The sequence below is a fragment of the Chenopodium album genome, chromosome 21 (genome assembly GCF_948465745.1).
Source record: "Chenopodium album chromosome 21, dcCheAlbu1.1, whole genome shotgun sequence".
Taxonomy (NCBI): Eukaryota; Viridiplantae; Streptophyta; class Magnoliopsida; order Caryophyllales; family Amaranthaceae; genus Chenopodium; species Chenopodium album.
Genome location: NC_137854.1, coordinates 28,506,445 through 28,524,964, shown reverse-complemented (window position 1 = coordinate 28,524,964; position 18,520 = coordinate 28,506,445). Strand labels below are relative to the sequence as shown.

Below are 18,520 nucleotides of genomic sequence, written 5' to 3'. Positions count from 1 at the left end.
GAACGAGGTTTTTGATTCAAATGGGTTTTGATTTGGCACTTAAGAGGGGATTTGGGGTGGGGATTGGACATGGCAGCCCCTTCCCCGAAATTTGTCAAATTCCACCGTTGAAATGCTCGGAAAACAAAGCAACATCCATGGAAAAACAACAAAGATGAAACCTCGGAGCTTGATTGAAACGAAATCAATGGTGATGGTGGGAGTGAGGATTCCAATTCAAATGGGTTTCAATTTGGAGGTTTTGGGGGGGGGGGGGGGAGAATGGGGGAAGGGGTCCAATCGCCGGTTTTAGGGGTGGTTGAGGTTAGGAGAGAGAAAGAAAGTGGTGAGGTTAGGTGGTGATCTATGGTGGTGCTTATGGAAGGGTGATGGTTATGGTGGATAGGTAAGGTGGGGGATGAGAGATTGAAAAAAAAAACAAATTAACCTGTTAAACAAGTTGTAGGTTACAAGACTCATTTTGAGTAGATGGGGGTCAAAGGTGGGATTATTTCTGGGAATTCGAAAAGGTGAGATTATTTCTGGGAATTCGAAAAGGTAGGATTGTTTTGAGCAGAAAAGGTAAAGGTGGGATTATTAGTTTCCAATTTTCCTATTTTTAAAAAGTTAATAATCTCTTTCAATCCTTCCAAAGTCTATTCAAATTCTACTACTCCATATTTTTGAAAAGGGATTTTTATCCGTTAGCACAAGATAAATGTTCGTGATTATGCAATTATTTAGAAGTTAACTAGTTTTTTGGCCCGGGCGCTGTCCCGGTTCATTGTTTGTATATAAAAATAATATATTAAAAAAAAGTAAAATACATTGGTGGTTTTATAATAACAATATCGACCATTTGTTAATTTTGTAATAATATATAAACATCAAAATTCATTATTTAATACGAACTAACCTAAATGTTATATCATATCAGTTTGTTTTACTTGTTAAAGAGATTTGTTTTTACAACTATTTATATATCATATAAAATGTTTCTTCAAGTAACATATTTCGTGGTTAAGGTAAATGTTATATCGTATCAATTTGTTTTACTTGTTAAAGGGATTTCTTTTTCCAGCTATATATCATAAAAATTCCTTCTAGTATTTCGTGGTTAAAAGAAAAAACCTTAATTTAAATATGGGTCAACATATTTTAATACTTAAATATAAGTATATAACCTATATGAATTAAGGTTGAGTAACTAAAAGAAATGAAATTAATTTTATAATCATATTAAAAATATACACGTATAATAAGCTGGAAATTAAAATTTTATAATTTATGATCATGAATAACTCTTTTTAATAATACGGAGTACAACTTTATTATCATAAGATTTGTTGTTGGAGTGATGGTTAAAGTTTAATTTTAATGAATATGAGGTCATGGGTTCAACTATTACTGCTAACAAATTATTATTTTTTATGTGAAAACATTAATGATTGGTAATAATAGATGACATGGTAACACGTAATGAGATAGACAGCACGTGGCAAGATAACAATGCTTGCCTTTAAGTTTTAATATATATATATTATTGTATGCCCAGGCGATGCTCTGGGGCTTTTTTTTTTTTAAAAAAAACACTTGTAATTGAATAGATAGGTTCATTCTTTATTATATATTTATTCATTATTTGTTTATAATTTATAGTAGTTTTTCATTAAATATTTGAATAGATTATTTATGGAACAACTATTGATTAATTATACAAATGTGTTCATGTCAAAAAATTTCTTGCATGTTATTGGAGTGTTGATTGCAAAATTTCTTGCGATTGCAAAATTTTCTTGCATGTTATTGGAGTGTTGATCAATTGATTCAGATTATTCAATTGATTTTGTTCTTCAATTACGAGTGTGATTGCGATTGTGATCTTGAAGGTTTTCTGGAGTTTCTCTGCTTGTTTTCTTGAATTCTTGAGCTTATCAATGGCGGCTGGAGATATTAACTCAAACAATGGTGCTTCTGGAGGTAATATCAATCCTCTTTTCATCGTTAATTCTAATATATAATCCAACTACTTTTTTGGTTGCTGTTCCATTTGTTGGTTTGAACATCATTAGATGGAGTCGTAGTGTTAAACGTGCTCTAGTAGCTAAGAACAAAGAAGGTTTTATTACTGGAAGTTTGAAGAAACCTGAGGAAACTCATAGTGATTATCTTCGCTGGAAGAGAGCTGATTATATGGTTGTGAGTTGGATTTTAAGCTCTATGAGTGTTGAATTGGCTTATGATTTTGCTTATATTGAATCGTCTTTTGAATTGTGGTGTGAATTGCATGAACGTTTTGGTCAATCTAATGGACCATTAGTGTATCAGTTGAAGAAAGAAATTGATGCTTTGAAGCAAGAAAATCTGAGTATCATAGCTTACTATGGTAAAATCAAGAAGTTATGGGATGAATTGCAGAGTCTAAGAGCATTTCCTGTGTGTAATTGTGGTGCACTTAATGCTTGTACTTGTCAATTTCTCAAGAAGATTGCTGATCATGAGTCTGAAGATCGATTGATGCAGTTTCTGCTTGGTCTTAATAGTGGTTTTGATTCAACTATCACAAATATTTTGTCTATGGATTCTTTACCTACTATCAATAGGGCTTTCTCAATTGCTCAACAAATTGCAAAATAGAAGGAGGTCAGTAATTCTATTGAGCATTCTGCTGAAAGTAGTGCTATAGCTGCTCAAAGGTTTATGAGAAACATGTCTCAGAGGAACAATTCTGGTGATTCTCAGAGGAATCAGGGTGGTTATAATAAAAAAGGAGGATATAATCAAGGAAGAAAAGACTGGAAGAAAGAGAAGTATGATAAGACCTGTACTCATTGTAAGGCGAAGGGACATTATGTTGATAGGTGTTTCAAACTGATTGGGTATCTTGAGCGGTACAATGCTATCAAGGCTTCTAAGGGGTCTAATTCTCAGTCTGGAGGACAACGGATGGTGGCTAATGTTGCTGTGAATTAGGACAATGCAGATTCTCCTCTAGAAATGGAAATGGATCCTGCTCACTACTAGAAAACAGGGAAATAGCGACGGACTACTTCCGACGGACCCATTTTTCCGTCGGAAAAGTTGAAATTTCCGACGGATTTCTATTCCGTCGGATATTTCCGACGAATAGAATTCCGTCAGAAATCCGTCGGAAATTTGCGACGGAAAATAATTTCGTCGGAATATATGTACTTTCCGACGGAATAAGTACCATTTCCGACAGAATAAAAATCCGTCGGAACTTTCCGACGAACTTTCCGTCGGAATAATAATTTAAAAAAAAAAAATTCCCAAAACCCTACCCTATTTTTTTCCGCCTCTTATTTCTCTTTCCCCCAACTCTTAATTATTTCCGCCTCTTTCTTTTTCCACTTCTCCTTCTCTCTTATCTCTTCTCATTTCTGGTTCTCCTTCAACCCCATTTCTCTTTCCTCTTCTCCTTCTCTGTTCTCCTTCAGTCCTCTTTCTCTTTCCTCCTCTTCTCCTTCTCTTTCCTCTTCTCCTTCTTCTTTCAGTTTCCTTTCTCTCTCTCCTCTCTTTAGCCGCACAACCTCTCTTCTCTTTTATCTCTTGCTACTCCCTCTCTTCTCTTTTATCTCTCCTCCATTGTTGATGTCCGAAGCTAGCCCATGAAGCACCCCGATATATTTCCCGACCAAGTTCCCGACATGTTGTGGTTTTAAGGTCAAGTTCGACCATGGAAATGCTAGATCTAGCGTTTCCATGGTCGAATTTTGCCTTATATAACCAATTTTAAGACCAATTTCAAGACTTAGAATCGTTGTGGTAGTTTTTTGGTTTGATTTCAACTTTTTTTGTTCTGGGTTTTTAATTTTTTTTTCTTTTTTTTGTTAATTTTTTTGGGTTTTTTTTGTTGGGTTTTGGCAATGGTTTGATGTTGGGTTTCGGCGGTGGTTTTAGGTGGGTGGTGGTGGCGGTATGTTTTCATTTTTTGTTAATTTTTTTTGATCATGTTTTCCTTTTTTTTTTTTGAGGTCTCGTGTTTTCATTTTGAATAATTTTCCTTTGTTTTTTGTTAATATTTTCGGGTTTCGGCGGTGGCGGTGGTGGTTTTAGGTGTGGGTGTTTGTGGCGGTTGGTGTCGGTGTCCAGTGGGTTCTGGTGGTGGTTGGTGTCAGTGTGCAGTGGGGTCTGGTGGTGTGGGGTGGAAACGTACTGGTGATGTGGGTTGCTGGTTGGGGGGTGGTGGGAAGCTTTTTTTTTGTTTTTTTAAAACAATTTTCCGACGGAATTTCCGTCGCAACATACTGACGGAATACAGTCTGTCGGAAACTTGCGACGGACTTTATCGGGCCTGGAAATCGCGTCCGTCGAACAAAATTCCGTCGGAATAGTGTTTTCGACGGAAATTCCGTCGGAAAAGGCCCTTTTTGCGACGAAAGATATTGTGACAACCAGTTCCGACGGAATTTCCGTCGGAAACGGGTTTTCCGACGGAAAACAGGGTGTTTCCGACGGATTTTTTCCGTCGTTATTTACCTGTTTTCTAGTAGTGTGCTGCTGTTAGGTTCAGTTCTGATATGGTGAGAAGAATTTGCCAAGAAGTTATGAAAACACTATAAGGCAAACAGACAGACAATGGAGGTTCAGGAATATCTTTTGCAAATTTTGCAGGTATTGATACATACTCTATTATCTGTGCCGTGAATAGTTCTTGTGATAGCAATTTATGGATCATTGATTTAGGTGCTTGTGATCATATGATTTTTGTTGAAAAGATGTTCGTGAGTAAAAGAAACCTAGATAGACCTATTAAGTTGTTGTTGCCTGATGGAAATTTTAGGTTTGTGACTATAGTTGGTAGTGTGTGCTTGAGTGATAAACTAATGTTGCATGATGTGTTGTTAATAGAGGGTTTTTAAACACAATTTGTTGTCTATAGGAAGATTGATTCATCAGACTGGTGTTAAGGTTTATTTCATTAGAAATGGTTGCTATTTTTAGGACCTTTCTAGTGAAACAGTGCTTAGATATGGTAGAAGGTAGAGTGGACTCTATTACTTCAATAATGAGGATACACAGGAGTCGGGTTTCTTTACAGCTAATACTAGTGTTATGAATGTTGCTAACGATGATAGAATTATTGTTTTGCCAAATAAAATTGCCACTAGTGATGTACATAGGCAGAATAAGGAGATTAGTTTGGATCTGTTGCATGCCAGACTTGGTCATGTTTCTTTATCCAAAATGAAACATATTGGTGTATGTAACTGTTCTGGTGTTCTTGAATATATTTGTAGTGTGTGTTTGAATTCCAAACAACATAGACTACCATTTTTTTAGAGTGTGAATAGAGTTGAAGGTGTGTTTGATTTGATTCATATAGATTTATGGGGTCCATATAGGGTCAAAGCTTTGAATGGGGCTTCCTATTTCCTGACCATACTGGATGATCATAGTAGGGTTACTTGGACCTTTCTTTTGCATAATAAAATGCAAGTGTGTAAGACTGTAAAGGATTTTTTTGGCAATGGTTGAGACACAATTTCAAAAAAAGGTGAAGAGTGTGAGGTCTGACAATGGAACTGAAATTGTGAAGGAATAGTGTATGGAGTTTTTCAATTCTAAAGGAGTCATTCATCAGAAGAGTGTACCTAGGACACCTCAACAAAATGGAAGGGTTGAGAGAAAACATAGACACTTACTTGAGGTAGCTAGGGCAATTAGATTTCATGCTAATTTGCCTAAGAAATTTTGGGGTGGCTGTCTCCTCTCTACTACTCAATTGATAAATAAACTTCCTGTTAAGTTGCTTAAGTGGAAAACACCTTATGAGATTATATTTTATAAGGTACCTTCTTATTCTGAATTAAGAGTTATTGGGTGTCTGCTATGCCTATGATTCTCATCCTGATAAAGATAAATTTGATTCAAGAAGTAGAAAGTGTGTTCTTCTTGGATATCCTTTTGGTCAGAATGCTTTCAAGCTTTATGACTTAGATACTCATACATCATTTGTTTTAAGAGATGTTATTTTCTTTGAAAAAAATATTTTTCCCTTTCATGATAACAATAATACTCCTATTAAACATTCTGTTCCTTACATTGTGGATTTTTGTTCTGAAAGTGATCATGTTATCACTAATATTCCACAAATTACAGATTCTATCTCTAATCATAATACACTAGAGATTGTATTTGAATCTTCTTCATCTTCTTCTTCTTCAAATTCTCTTGATTCTTCTCATAATTCTTTATCTCCTATCCAAAGTACAAATGATTCTACTCCTAACATTCCTTCTAGGGCTGTTAAACCTCCTGCAAAAATTCAAGGATTTTGTAACCACCTATCTTCCCCATAAACACACAAAATCCGAATCCTCTCTTTCACAGTCATTTGCTGTGAATTATAGTCAAATAAAAGAGCCTAGACACTATAACCAAGCTAAACATGATCCAAACTGGATTGCTGTTATGAACAAGGAATTGAAGCTTTGGAAAACAATGATACTTGGGAATTGACTGTTTTGCCCAAGGGAAAGAAGGCTATTGGCTCAAAGTGGGTTTACAAGATTAAGCTGAATCGGATGGGTCTGTTGAAAGGTATAAGGGTAGAGTTGTTGCCATTGGGTATCAGCAAGGTGAAGGGCAGGATTTCACACAAACTTTTTCTCCTGTGGCAAAACTCGCTACTGTAAGAGTGGTTATTGCTATTGCAACTGTCAATAAGTGGCCCTTATGTCAGCTTGATGTGAACAATGCATTTCTGCATGGATATCTAGATGAAGAACTATATATGGTTCCATCTGCTGGATATGATAAAGCCAAATCTGGTCAAGTATGCAAATTGAAGAAATCGATTTATGGTTTGAAGCAAGTTTCTAGGCAATGGAACAAAGAGCTTAGTAAGTTGTTGAGAAGCATTGGTTTTGTACAATCTAAATAGGATTACTCTCTATTTACCAGGAAGCTTGATGGTGAATTTTTAGTAGTCTTGGTATATGTGGATGATATGTTAGTGACAAAAACTTCTTCTTCACAAATTAGTGATGTGAAACAGGCTTTGGATAACGCTTTTTCCTTGGCATTGAAGTACAGAGAAATTCCAAAGGCACTTTTCTTTCTCAAAAGAAGTATATTACTGATATTCTTGCTGATGCTAGAATGGAAGATTGTATAGTTTCAACTACTCCTTTATCTTCTGGTTTAAAGTTGTCTATTGACGTGGGAGAGTTACTTGAAGATCCTGATGTGTATAGAAGACTTGTGGGAAGATTGTTATATCTTGGTATTACTAGACCTGATTTGTCTTATGCTGTTCAACATCTCAGCCAGTTTATGCATAGTCCCAGGGTTCCACATCTAAGAGCTGCCTTACATGTTCTTTAATACTTGAAAGGGACTATAGGATCTGGTTTATGGTATTCTGTTCATTCAGATCTCAGTTTAAAGGCCTACAGTGATGATGATTGGGATGGTTGTCAATTCAGTAGTAGGTCATTTAGTGCTTATACAGTCTTTCTTAGTTCCAATCAAGTCTCATGGAAGACTAAAAAGCAGAGGACTGTGAGTAAGTCCTCCACTGAAGCAGAGTATAGAAGTATGTCTTCTGCAACAGATGAGTTAGTATGGATGCATGGTGTTCTTGAAGACTTGTGCATACCAGTGACATTGCATGTACCTTTATATTGTGATAATACTTCTGCTATACATCTTGCTTAGAATCCCATGCATCATGACAAAACAAAGCATTTAAAACGAGATATACATTATATCAAAGAGAAAGTTGAAGAAGGATTTCTTGTTTCTGTCTATGTCTCTTCTGAACAACAGTTAGCAGATCTCCTCACAAAGTCTTTGGCAGCAACTCGACATAATCTCTTGAGTTCCAAGCTTGGACTCATTCATTCGGTCCAGCTTGAAGGGGGTGTATAGGAATTAGTAATAATATTTTATTACTATTGTTTGTTGTCAGGAGTTAGTTAGAACTAACTATTGTATAAATACTCTGAGCCTCACTTATTGTAGCTTTACTTCTCATTTTTCCCAATTAATGAGAATTCTTCTCTCTAAAGTTCTTCACATTATGTGGCCGCTTGTAAAAGAATAACCCCTATATCACTGACGAAGTAACCTTTTTTAAATACTAACGAAATACCCTTATAACACAGAAAAAGTACCCCTTGGTACATTGATCGATCAATCTTTACAAAAATAACAAATCTATCTATACTAATATATTAAAAGGCGTTACTAAAAACGTCTCTGTGCCACGTAGACCATGCCACGTCACTTACTCCATATCTCAATATGCCACATCATCACTACTCAATCAACTAGAATATTGCTTCATATAAAAAAAATAATGATAAGGAGATTAGAACACTCAACCTTTTATAAGAAAAATGATTACTTAACCATCTAAGCCAATCACAAACTATGTTATAACACATGAAAATAAATGTATATAGTAATCACAAGGTCTAATTAAAGTAGCAACCGGAGCAACACGCGGGCTACACAATAGTTAATTCATAATAAGGTGGCTGGCCTCACTAGCCTCATGGTGAGTTTAGCCACATATAAAGATGGACAACGGGCCGTGCCGTGCCGCCGCGGGCCGTGTCGCGGTGGTGGGCGTGTCGTGCCGTGCCAGCTCCGCGGTGGGCTGTGCTGTGCCTAAATTTGGCACACCCTAGCCCACGGCACGGCACGACCCACGTGCCTGGCGGGCCGGGCCGCGGGCCAAACCGTGCCACTTTTACTTTTTTTTATTTTTTTATTTTTTTAATAATAAATGTAAATAAAAACGATATATATTTTTTTTAGTACAACTTAATTTTATATAAATGATGTTATTAATTTATTTGTTAATGTTAATATATTTTGTTTTGAACAACTTTATTTTAATTAAGGTTATATAAATGATTTATCTAATTATGTTTAAGTTTACACAATTTTATTAATTTAGCAAAAAACAAAAATAATATAATAAAAAAAATTAAAAGTGCCGTGCCGTGTCGACCCACGGGCCGGCCACCGTGCCGCCCACCGTGCCCGTGCCGATTCCCAGGTCACGGCACGGCCCACGGCCCACAGGTGGGCCGTCGTGCCGTGCTGTGCCGGCGGTTGTGCCGTGCCGGAATCGTGCCGGGCCCGTGCCCATCTTTAATATAAGAATTCGTGAATTACAAAACCGGTGTAATGAAGTTTTTTTTTTTTTTGAAAAATAATGCAGAATAAGATTTGTATTACATGACATTTATGTTCGAATATCATATGATAGAAAAAGAATATTTGTCTACGACATCTTTAAAATCCTAATAGCAATGCTCCATATTCCCGTGTAGTTTATCAACAAAAGTTCTCTTGCCTATGTTTATGGGTCGCTAATAAATTTTTCCTCCATTTTATAATCTAAACTTTCCCTTCATCCTTACAACAAAGGCCCCAATGCTTGTTTTTGAAGTAACATCAATTCTGGTTCACCTTCATTCAAGTCTCAACAGCATTATTGTCGTTGCTTCCTTTGACTATAAGCCTTGATGCTGGGCTAACTTGGCTTAATTTCCTAATTACCTTATTTATTTGTTTACCTTTACTTGCAACATAGTTCTATGGTATGAAATTTGAGGAAGAAATTAGATGATGTAAATGAATATTTTGTCCCTAAGACCATCTCCAATGGTGAGATTCAAGTTTAAGTATTGAAATACAAAATGAGTTGTTTTTTACCTCCAATGGTGATACCATACCCACTTCTCAATTTAGCAACTTATATGAAGTCTAAATTCTCAATGGTGAGACTCTAAAATATACAAATGTCACTTTCAATCTATGACCCATCAATTTTTATAAGATTAAAAAATAATAAAAAAAGGTAAAACTTAAATAAATTACAAAATATATTAGAATATTGACAAGGGCCCACACTTTTTGTCAAATGAGACTCAAAGTTAAGTGTCTAAGTTTAGTAACTTTCTTTTGGAGTTGCTAAGTTTAGATATCAACTTATTGGTGTACATTGCAAAAAATACTCTCTCTCCTAAAAATACTCACTTGAGTCTCACCATTGGAGAGGGTCTTAGCAACTTCATTCGTTTTGTTTTAATCGTTTCAACTTGCAACAATTGATATTTTACACTATTCACACAATCTGTTAACCGTCGTTTTTTAATTACTTATGTGATAAAAAAAAATACTCCGTAGTCATGCTTAGACCTGGCAATCCTGACCCGACCCGAATAATCCGACCCTTTACCCGACACCATGGACCCGAACCTGAACTAACCCGACTCGAAATAGATTAGACCCAAACGTGACCCAATGCTCGAAATAACCCGACCCAAAATTGACCCAAAACCCGAACTGAAGTACCTGAAATCCAAAATGACCCGACCCGATTTAAACTCGAATTGATTGACCGTACCTGAATCGACCCGACCAGAATTGACCTCACCCAAATTGACCCGACATGAAGTGACCCGATTCCTGAAGTGAATAAGGTGAAATGGTGAATTACTTATTTTAGGGCTTCTTTCTTTCCTAAGTAATAGGTACTCAAGATTTTTTTAATTTTCTTAACGATTTTACTTTAGTTTTCCAACTATTTTTTCTAATTGGATTCATTTTGGTGACTCGACCCGAATTAATCCAATTCGACTCGAATATTTGCTGATCTAAATTGACCCGACCCGAATGACCCGTTTGCCAGGTCTAGTCATGCTATCCAAGGTATAAGTTTTACTAGTATTAAAATATTAATTGTGTAGGGTATGCATTAACGTTGCAATTAGAAGACGAATGATAGATTGTGAGTTGTACAAAGTTCTAATTCTTGGTGTAGGATATGCATCAAAGTATCTCAAGTATTTATAACACAATAATGATCCGATTTTAGAAATGGAAATGCGATCATATCTTGAATCTAGTAACACTCGACCAAATTTTCAACCAATATCAAAAGGACGAAAATGGCTTGAACCAAGACAAATCCAAAAATTATTGGATTAGAAGTCTATGTGAACTTGAAATAGCCCGCTTCAACCTGTCTACAATCTTGCTGGATCAAGTAATTTACCAAACAGAACATGACTTGACAAGTTGACCTGAATATGACTCGATTTGAATCCGAACAGTATCTAAGCAAGCAAAGACTTAAGTCGCTTAACCAGAATAGATTATGACCTGATGTGACCTAAGTACCTAACTGGCCAAATTAACCTATTAAATTAACCCCACGGCCCCACCCATTAGTAGTCATGGGTTAACATGAAAACTGATTAGAGAACCCAAATCAAAAATATGAAAACACTAGTAGATTAAAGCAAAAAGGCACCGCTCAATGGCCACCGCAAAAAGCAAAAAAGCAAAATGCGCAATTTAAGAACTTCTGTGCACCCATGAAAATGCTAAAGTGTACAATCTGTACATAAGTATTACTGTATATACATTGCCAAATGAAAGTACCATACAACCTCTTTACATAACATACATTTGTACAATAAACAGAAGAAAGTAAAAATGTAAAATTACACTACTAACAGTACTAAGCTCGGTTGTAATGTTGTAACACATAATGGAGATATAGAGCTTGTGCCAAAGCAAAGCTCTGGAGAAGGGCATGCAGACTTATGCCTTCCTATTACCAGTACTGAACTTATAGGTAAAATTACGAAATACATGGCATAATAACTAGATTACTCTAGAGATCGAAGCTATGACTATTGAAGTGGAAAACCGGATGATTTTGCTTCCTGCTTAGGCTGTGTGATCTTATTTCCTTGGCAACCGTTGATGTAAGAGTTTCAGGACCACAGACTAAGACACCAACATCAGCTGCCCCCCATTGTTCTGACAATGATTCAAATATTTCTGCAATAACAATTGAAATCAAGCAGTAAATTAAAAAATAAAAAATAAAAACTGCCCAAAATGTCTTTGACAGATATATTTTTTAGGGGGTGTGGCGAAATCTGGAAGCTACTTATAATGTTGATGATTTAAACAGAGTTGACAAACAGGTCTGATAAGATCAGATTATATGAAAGGCTGCTGGAAACTCGATGATTGTCTATGTTGTATTCTACAGATTATCGGGTTTTTAGTCTAATATATATCAAAAACAGAAAAGGGGAAAGCAATGTACCTTTGAAATCTGGCCTACATCCGTATCGAAGAGTACTTGAATTAATCAGATACTCTTGATTTGAATTCTTCTGTTCAACTGCCACATCATGGAGCGCCGTGTTAGATGTCTTGGTATCAGATTCTTTACTCTCAGCGGCCAACATTCTCTGCTCCCACAGATGCCAAAGGGCCAAAACTAGACCCCCAAAGATGACAACAGCAGCTAACATGCACAAAAATACAAGAAGTCCTTTGTACCACCAAGCAGATATACGATAAGGATTTATGTAAAGTGCATCCAAGAAACCCAGGAAGATCAAGAAGCCAATTGAAGAAGCAATGATGTAGATCCCAGACCATATGTTGTCTCCAGTACCAACCAAAACTGATATTGCAGATCGCTTTGAGACAGGATATGTGCAGGTATTCATAGCTCCAAATGATTTCCCCTCTTCCTGTTAAGATTAAAAACAAAAACATAGAAATGTACATGAGAAGTGCCGAACAAAAAAAAAAAAAAAAAAAAAAAAAAAAAAAAAAAAAAAAAAAACAGGTAACAGTGGAAGGGTAACTAACCAGTTTAGGTTCTGATTGTCGAGTGACATAAATTTGAATGTCGAGATTTAAGGCATCATAGAAAATGGGGTCTATGGAGTCAATATTAATCATTGACAGAAGTGGCAGCTCATCTGAGGTTTTGATAGCCCAAACAATAAAGATGTTTCTGGGCATGCAAGGTTTTCCTTCTTTAAGACGGTGCATGACATCACTTAGGACAGCAAGAAAGGGAGATATACCAATGCCACCAGCCACTAAGACCAAGTATTTGTACCTGAGAAGAATAAAGAATTGGTAAGACTGTTGTTATGCAAGTATGTAAGAAAGTGCAAGCAAAGACTAATAAAGAATAAGGTTTAGCGAAACTATCCATGGACTATGGTAACCTAAGGCTATAGTGTTATTAGTTATTATGTAATGACACTAAAAAATCTGACATGATCCAAAATAGCCCTAAACTTGAAAAGCATCACTTTATGATCTTATTTTTTCAGTTGAGGAATCTATTAGAAACTGTCTCATTAGTCAATTAAACAGTAGAATTTTGAGTTCAGGGGTTACAGAGAGTTTCAAATAGGTAAATTCTGTTTGAAAATTAGCCTATCATTCAGGCTTACAATGGCTATTTGGAGCATACATAAGCATAAACAAAATCTTGTAGAGTATAGGACATACGTCAAGTGATATGGTGATTCATGTCCGTAAGGTCCCTCCACAGAAGCAGTTACCAAAGATTTTAGCTGAGTTTCGAGAAGCTTCTGAGGCTCCTTTTGATTGTTTGACACTTTTCCTTTAAGCTTATCTGTCCACTCTCCAAGAACTTTTATGAGAACTGAAAGATGGTTTTTACCCTCTAGAGGGCTAGATGAGACACTGAAAGGATGCCACTGAAGCCAAGATAATTCCCGAACTTGAAGGAAGATAAAGCTGAGAGCATTGTACCTAAGACCTGTAATTGCAGCTGTCAGTGACATATCACGAAACATATAATTAATTAGTTATCTTTATCAGTTTATGTTGGCTTATGTTTCAAGTCAATGAGTAAGTTTACATTGTAACATGCTTCCACAAGTTTAATTTAGCCAATCGCCATAATTTCCTGAATTTTTATCAAAAACATGGAAATAGATGGCCTCAGATCAAGTACTCACATGCAGGTTTTGAAAGCACAAGCTCCACAGTTCCACAAGGAAGTGATGTAGCAGAAATTATATCCACTGTCTTACGAGATTGGATTAATCTTACGAAGCGATCAAGCATGAAGAGGAATATTCCTCCAGCAGCCATGCAGTATATGAAGTCACCAACATGCATAGCAAAAAACACAACAAAAACGACATAGAGTTGATGGGTATAGAAAAATAGCTCGAAGTTCCACTTCCTTACTCCAGGGAGGGAAGTTACCCACATCAATATCCCAGCTGCAAGGGATATGACACCAGCAAGATTGGCAACACCGATATCCCTCCATTCCAATATCTGCAGGGAGAAGTAAGAAACACATGAATTTGCAGAATCGGAAGCTTAATGGTAGGTTGACATAAAAAATCATGGGAAGTATGAGGTGGAAAAGTGTGAATAGTTAGCAAAAACATTGAGAAGCTGTACTTCCTATAAAGTTGCTTGCCACAGTTCCTTTAGGTAAGCTAAGCTAAACTTTCATGTTCAGCCAAACACATTTTTCACTTCCTAGTTAATCAATATACATGGTTCATGTAATTTCTTTCTACATTTGTTGAACGGCCACTTATAGTAGTTTTATATAAGTTTATTGTCCAAGATAGAGGCATATTGCAGACACTTTAGGCAGGATTACTCACTTGTTCTACCAGTCGGCCTTCCATTGCCCAAGCAATTACATAAAACAATCCATGCAGAGTGAAGAGCACCATAGTAAGATGTCCCAACCAAACATGATATTTGGTGGCATGCTCAAAAGGGATGTCTATAAGGCGAAGAAGAATAGACCCCCTCGAAATGGGGAGAAAAAGAAGTGACAAACAAAACAACCCTATCAGTCCAAGTTTAGCTCCTGACTGCTCCAACATCAAACAGCTGAAATATTAGAAAGGAAATAAATGTAAGATGATACAGTTAAGGTTAGAGAATCAAGTGACAGTAGACAATTTCAGAAATGAAAGGGTCATATATGCACATGAATTCAACTTCTTCTAGGATGTGTATATGGATAACAGAAGGCAGAAGTAGTTGATGTTCCTTAAAAAGTAATTATAAAGGCTAGCAAAACAATCCAAACCTCTATGAGCCATAAATTTTACGAAATGATACAGTAACAGAGAGTCGCGTTTACTATAAATCTGTTCACTATATATACCAGTACACAAGGATGAATCTCTTGCATTGCAATAGGATTAGAGTTGACCACATTAAGAGCAGAAAGCAACTTATTTACGAATATGAATTGGGAGCTTGTGATACAAAGCAACAAGGTGATTTCCAGGAGGGCAGGAGGTAGGTGATCAGACTTAATGTCAACATGATATTAACCTCAAAATCAGGTGGAACTTACACTGTAACAAAAATTAAGGTCCATCATAGGTTCTGAAACAACAATTTTCTGAAGTAAATTCTGCAGCTAGTTTATAAAGGTGTAACCATGTAAGATAAGGTTCACCCTAAATTCAGCTGTTTTGCAAAATATTCAGTCTAACTCGACCATTTCAGACTCAAGAACAGAATAAATCAAAGCTGCAATATACGGGGAAAACCATGCAGTTTGGTAGAATCAAAGTACATTTCACACTTCAACTATACAGAAGCTTGGCAGTATGCTAATTGCTAACTAGGTTGAGGTAACAAAGGTATAACACCATAGTGGTAAACTTTTTGTATTACCTCTTGAAGAAGGAAGTTGCATCATATGAAGAGATCAGTTTCCAGTTGTGTATAGTAACAACAACACAGGCCCAAATAACAAACACAACAACGAGAAGTATCCCTATGAACTCTGCTGCATTAACCACCCCAAACGGTCCGTCCACCATTACAGGGAACGTCCATAAGCGCAAAGCAGGACGTTTTGAACCCTTGCTCCTACAAGCATAACAATTCAGGGTTCATAAACAAACTACACAAAGAATCTGAAAATCAGAAAATAAATATCTATCTAGTGTTCTATATTATGTTACTCAGACCCTTCAAAAAAAAAAAAAATTGTTTACTCAGACTCTTCATTTCATCACAGACACCCATGTTGTATTTTCAAGATTTTCGATAAATTATAGAAAATTTGTCAAAAATACAGCTGAACCCAACATTTGGACACGTTTCCATGTCGGACATGAGTACCCTGAATCTAAGTAACATAACTTATACGACGTATATTTTATAAAATTCAATATTCATTAAAGAACAAAAACACATACTCTTGAATCTCTTCCTCATCTGAGATGATGAGATACAACATGGCAAGAAATGCCAATAACAGAACTGGTGCAGTGAAAGCAAAAAACAAACTTCCTGCAAATTATGATCAAAATGAATACATTTCGAGTCAAGAAAATTACGAAAAAAATGCAAAATTATTCCAAAATGCAAAGGATGATCAGTTCACAAACCTGTTAACCCAAAAATAGTTCCATTAGTAGCATTAATCCAGTTATGATTAACCAAATGAGTCATAAACCCTGAAGGATAGAGAAACATGAGCAATATCCAGGAAACAAAAACTACCCAAATTACAGATTTCAGAACCCATTTTGCTGATGATTTGAATAATGAAGGTGTTGTTTTCTTCTCAACTTCAGGTGTTTTCAATAGTAAAGGTGCATCAGTAGAGTATTCACCCATACTTTAAAAAATAAAAATATTATAAAAATGTAAGTTTTTCAGAACTAGAATTTTCCCTAATTTAAAAAGAGGGAAGTTGCTGTTATCAGAGGAAAAGGAACAAAATATGTGGCACCCAATTTCATTTTCCTCAATTAATTATTGGAAATGACCCACCTAAATTTTTTTTTTTTTTTGAAAAAATGACCCACCTAAATTTAGCAACCATGTTTTATAAAAAAAATTAATTAAAAAGTGTTACAGGATATTGGAACCATTGGTGGCTTTTTCATGTCAATATGAATTTATCTGTTGCTGAAAAAAAATGAGACCACAAGAATTTCAGACCCTGTCTAAAAGGACACATTTTCAGAGGATTTTTTTTTTTTTTTCTTTTGCAGAATTTAAGAGTATTTATTAAAGAAAAATAATGTCCATCCATTGAGAGTTGGCATTTTTAACGTCAACACGAAGCTAATAAGAGATGCCCAAAACTAACACGAACAATGGAATCAACTTGAACCCAATACGGCTCGAAATTTATTTTCATTTATATATGGTCAAGTAATAAAGTAATTTTCCAAAAATATTATGATTAAAAAGAAAATCTGAAACTTAAGGACCAAATTGTCAGCTCGACATTTGACTAGAGGTGTCAATTCGGATAACCGGATGGAGTTTGGGTCGGGTCTGTTCGGGTCGGGTCTACTCGGGTCGGATATGTTCAGATCAAAATTATCCTTTTAACTCGGGTCGGGTCGGATCGGGTCAAATTCGGGTCGGGTCAAATTCGGGTCATGGTCTATCGAGTCCGGGTCGGATATGGGTCGGGTCAACTCCAGATCGGTTCACTTTCGGTTCGGATAAATTTGGATCGGGTTTAAAACAGGTTTAACCGGATAACTTCGGATCGGATGAATTTGGGTCGGGTTGATTTCGGTTCGGTCAAGTTCGGTTTGATTAAGATAAGGTTGATCCGTTGATTCATTAAATGGTCAGTTTCGATTTAATTCCTTTTTGTGTTTGGCTGGATTTTGGTCGAGCTGACCAAATTCATATCCAAATAAGGTTATTTTTAATCTAGAGATATTATTGAGTTTTTACCTTATTATTGGTTCAATATGATTATTAATTATGAAGCACGAAGTTTTAGTTTTCTCATTTGATCAAGTTATGTATAATTTTTATCTTAAAGGAAAATTGAGATTGAATAATTATCGATAACTTATCATACCTATATAAGTGAGACCGAGCTAGTGATATATTGATGAGTAATAATAGTTACATATGGTGATATATACAAAATAGAATATCAATTTTTTAAGGTTATTACAAGGTTACAACTCTTCATCAATTGTACAATCTTGCGAGGTTATGAGTTCTGTACTATTAATTTAGTTTATTACTAATTCAATTTGTATAAGATATTTGTTAGAGTTGTTAGAATTACTTTATTACTAATTCAATTTTTATATTAAAAACTTGACATTATACATAGTGATAGTTAATTGTTACTATGTACATTCTTTTTATTTGAGCATAAATTATTGCATATGTACGTAGTGTGTGTATAACCGTACGATGTATAATGCCTATAATTCTAGGATAATGCACAGTTGTAGAGGAAGTAGTAATGAAGGAATGTTATGTATTTGTAAATACATAACAACGATTAAAATATTCTAAAAACACATGGTAGAGAGAGAAAAAAGGAGAGAGATAGGAAGAGAGAGCTCTTTATATGAACCCCATCTACTTTTTAGTCAGATTGTCTCACGTGATGGGTTTGTAGTAAACTTAAGACTCCAGACTATTTCTTTGTAGTAAAGAAGTTAACTTATTAATAATTAGTAAATATATAGTATAAGAACTTGAATAAAAAGGTCAATAATCAATTATGGTCGGGTTAAATTCGGATCGGGTAAAAATCAAATCGAGTTTAAATCGGGTCGGGTTAATATCAGTTCGGGTCAAAACAGATCGGATCTGATCGGTTATTTGTCGGGTCAATTTCGGATCGGGTTGAGCTCGAGTCGGGACAAATCGGTTCGGTTTGAGTTCAGGTCGGGTCAAATCGGATTCGGGTTGAGTTCAGGTCGGATCA

At 35.8% G+C, this 18,520-nt stretch overlaps 2 protein-coding genes across 2 annotated transcripts; one reads left to right on the top strand and one right to left on the bottom strand.

The window, feature by feature from the left end:
* Positions 1–1,944: 1,944 nt before the first annotated feature.
* On the top strand, positions 1,945–2,616 carry LOC145600603 (uncharacterized). Its single transcript, XM_081656490.1, has one exon. The coding sequence runs from the start codon at positions 1,945–1,947 to the stop codon at positions 2,614–2,616; it is 672 nt and encodes a 223-aa protein (XP_081512616.1).
* An 8,733-nt stretch (positions 2,617–11,349) lies between these two features.
* Positions 11,350–16,544, bottom strand: LOC145600217 (ferric reduction oxidase 7, chloroplastic-like). Its single transcript, XM_081656120.1, has 9 exons — positions 16,206–16,544; positions 16,014–16,107; positions 15,484–15,681; positions 14,448–14,682; positions 13,779–14,106; positions 13,303–13,576; positions 12,646–12,901; positions 12,089–12,524; positions 11,350–11,814 (listed from the first exon to the last, which is right to left on the bottom strand). Exons 1-9 carry the CDS (start codon positions 16,435–16,437, stop codon positions 11,645–11,647), a joined length of 2,223 nt encoding a protein of 740 aa, XP_081512246.1. The 5' UTR covers positions 16,438–16,544; the 3' UTR covers positions 11,350–11,644.
* Positions 16,545–18,520: the final 1,976 nt, after the last annotated feature.

Excerpts from the sequence above, each read along its gene's own strand:
- LOC145600603 (XM_081656490.1), top strand. The coding sequence starts at position 1,945 with ATGGTGCTTCTGGAGGTAATATCAATCCTCTTTTCATCGTTAATTCTA.
- LOC145600217 (XM_081656120.1), bottom strand. The coding sequence starts at position 16,437 with ATGGGTGAATACTCTACTGATGCACCTTTACTATTGAAAACACCTGAA. Across the intron at positions 16,108-16,205 it reads AACTATTTTTGGGTTAACAG|GAAGTTTGTTTTTTGCTTTC; the intron begins GTTTGTGAACTG and ends CATAATTTGCAG. Across the intron at positions 12,525-12,645 it reads GACAATCAGAACCTAAACTG|GAAGAGGGGAAATCATTTGG; the intron begins GTTAGTTACCCT and ends TAATCTTAACAG.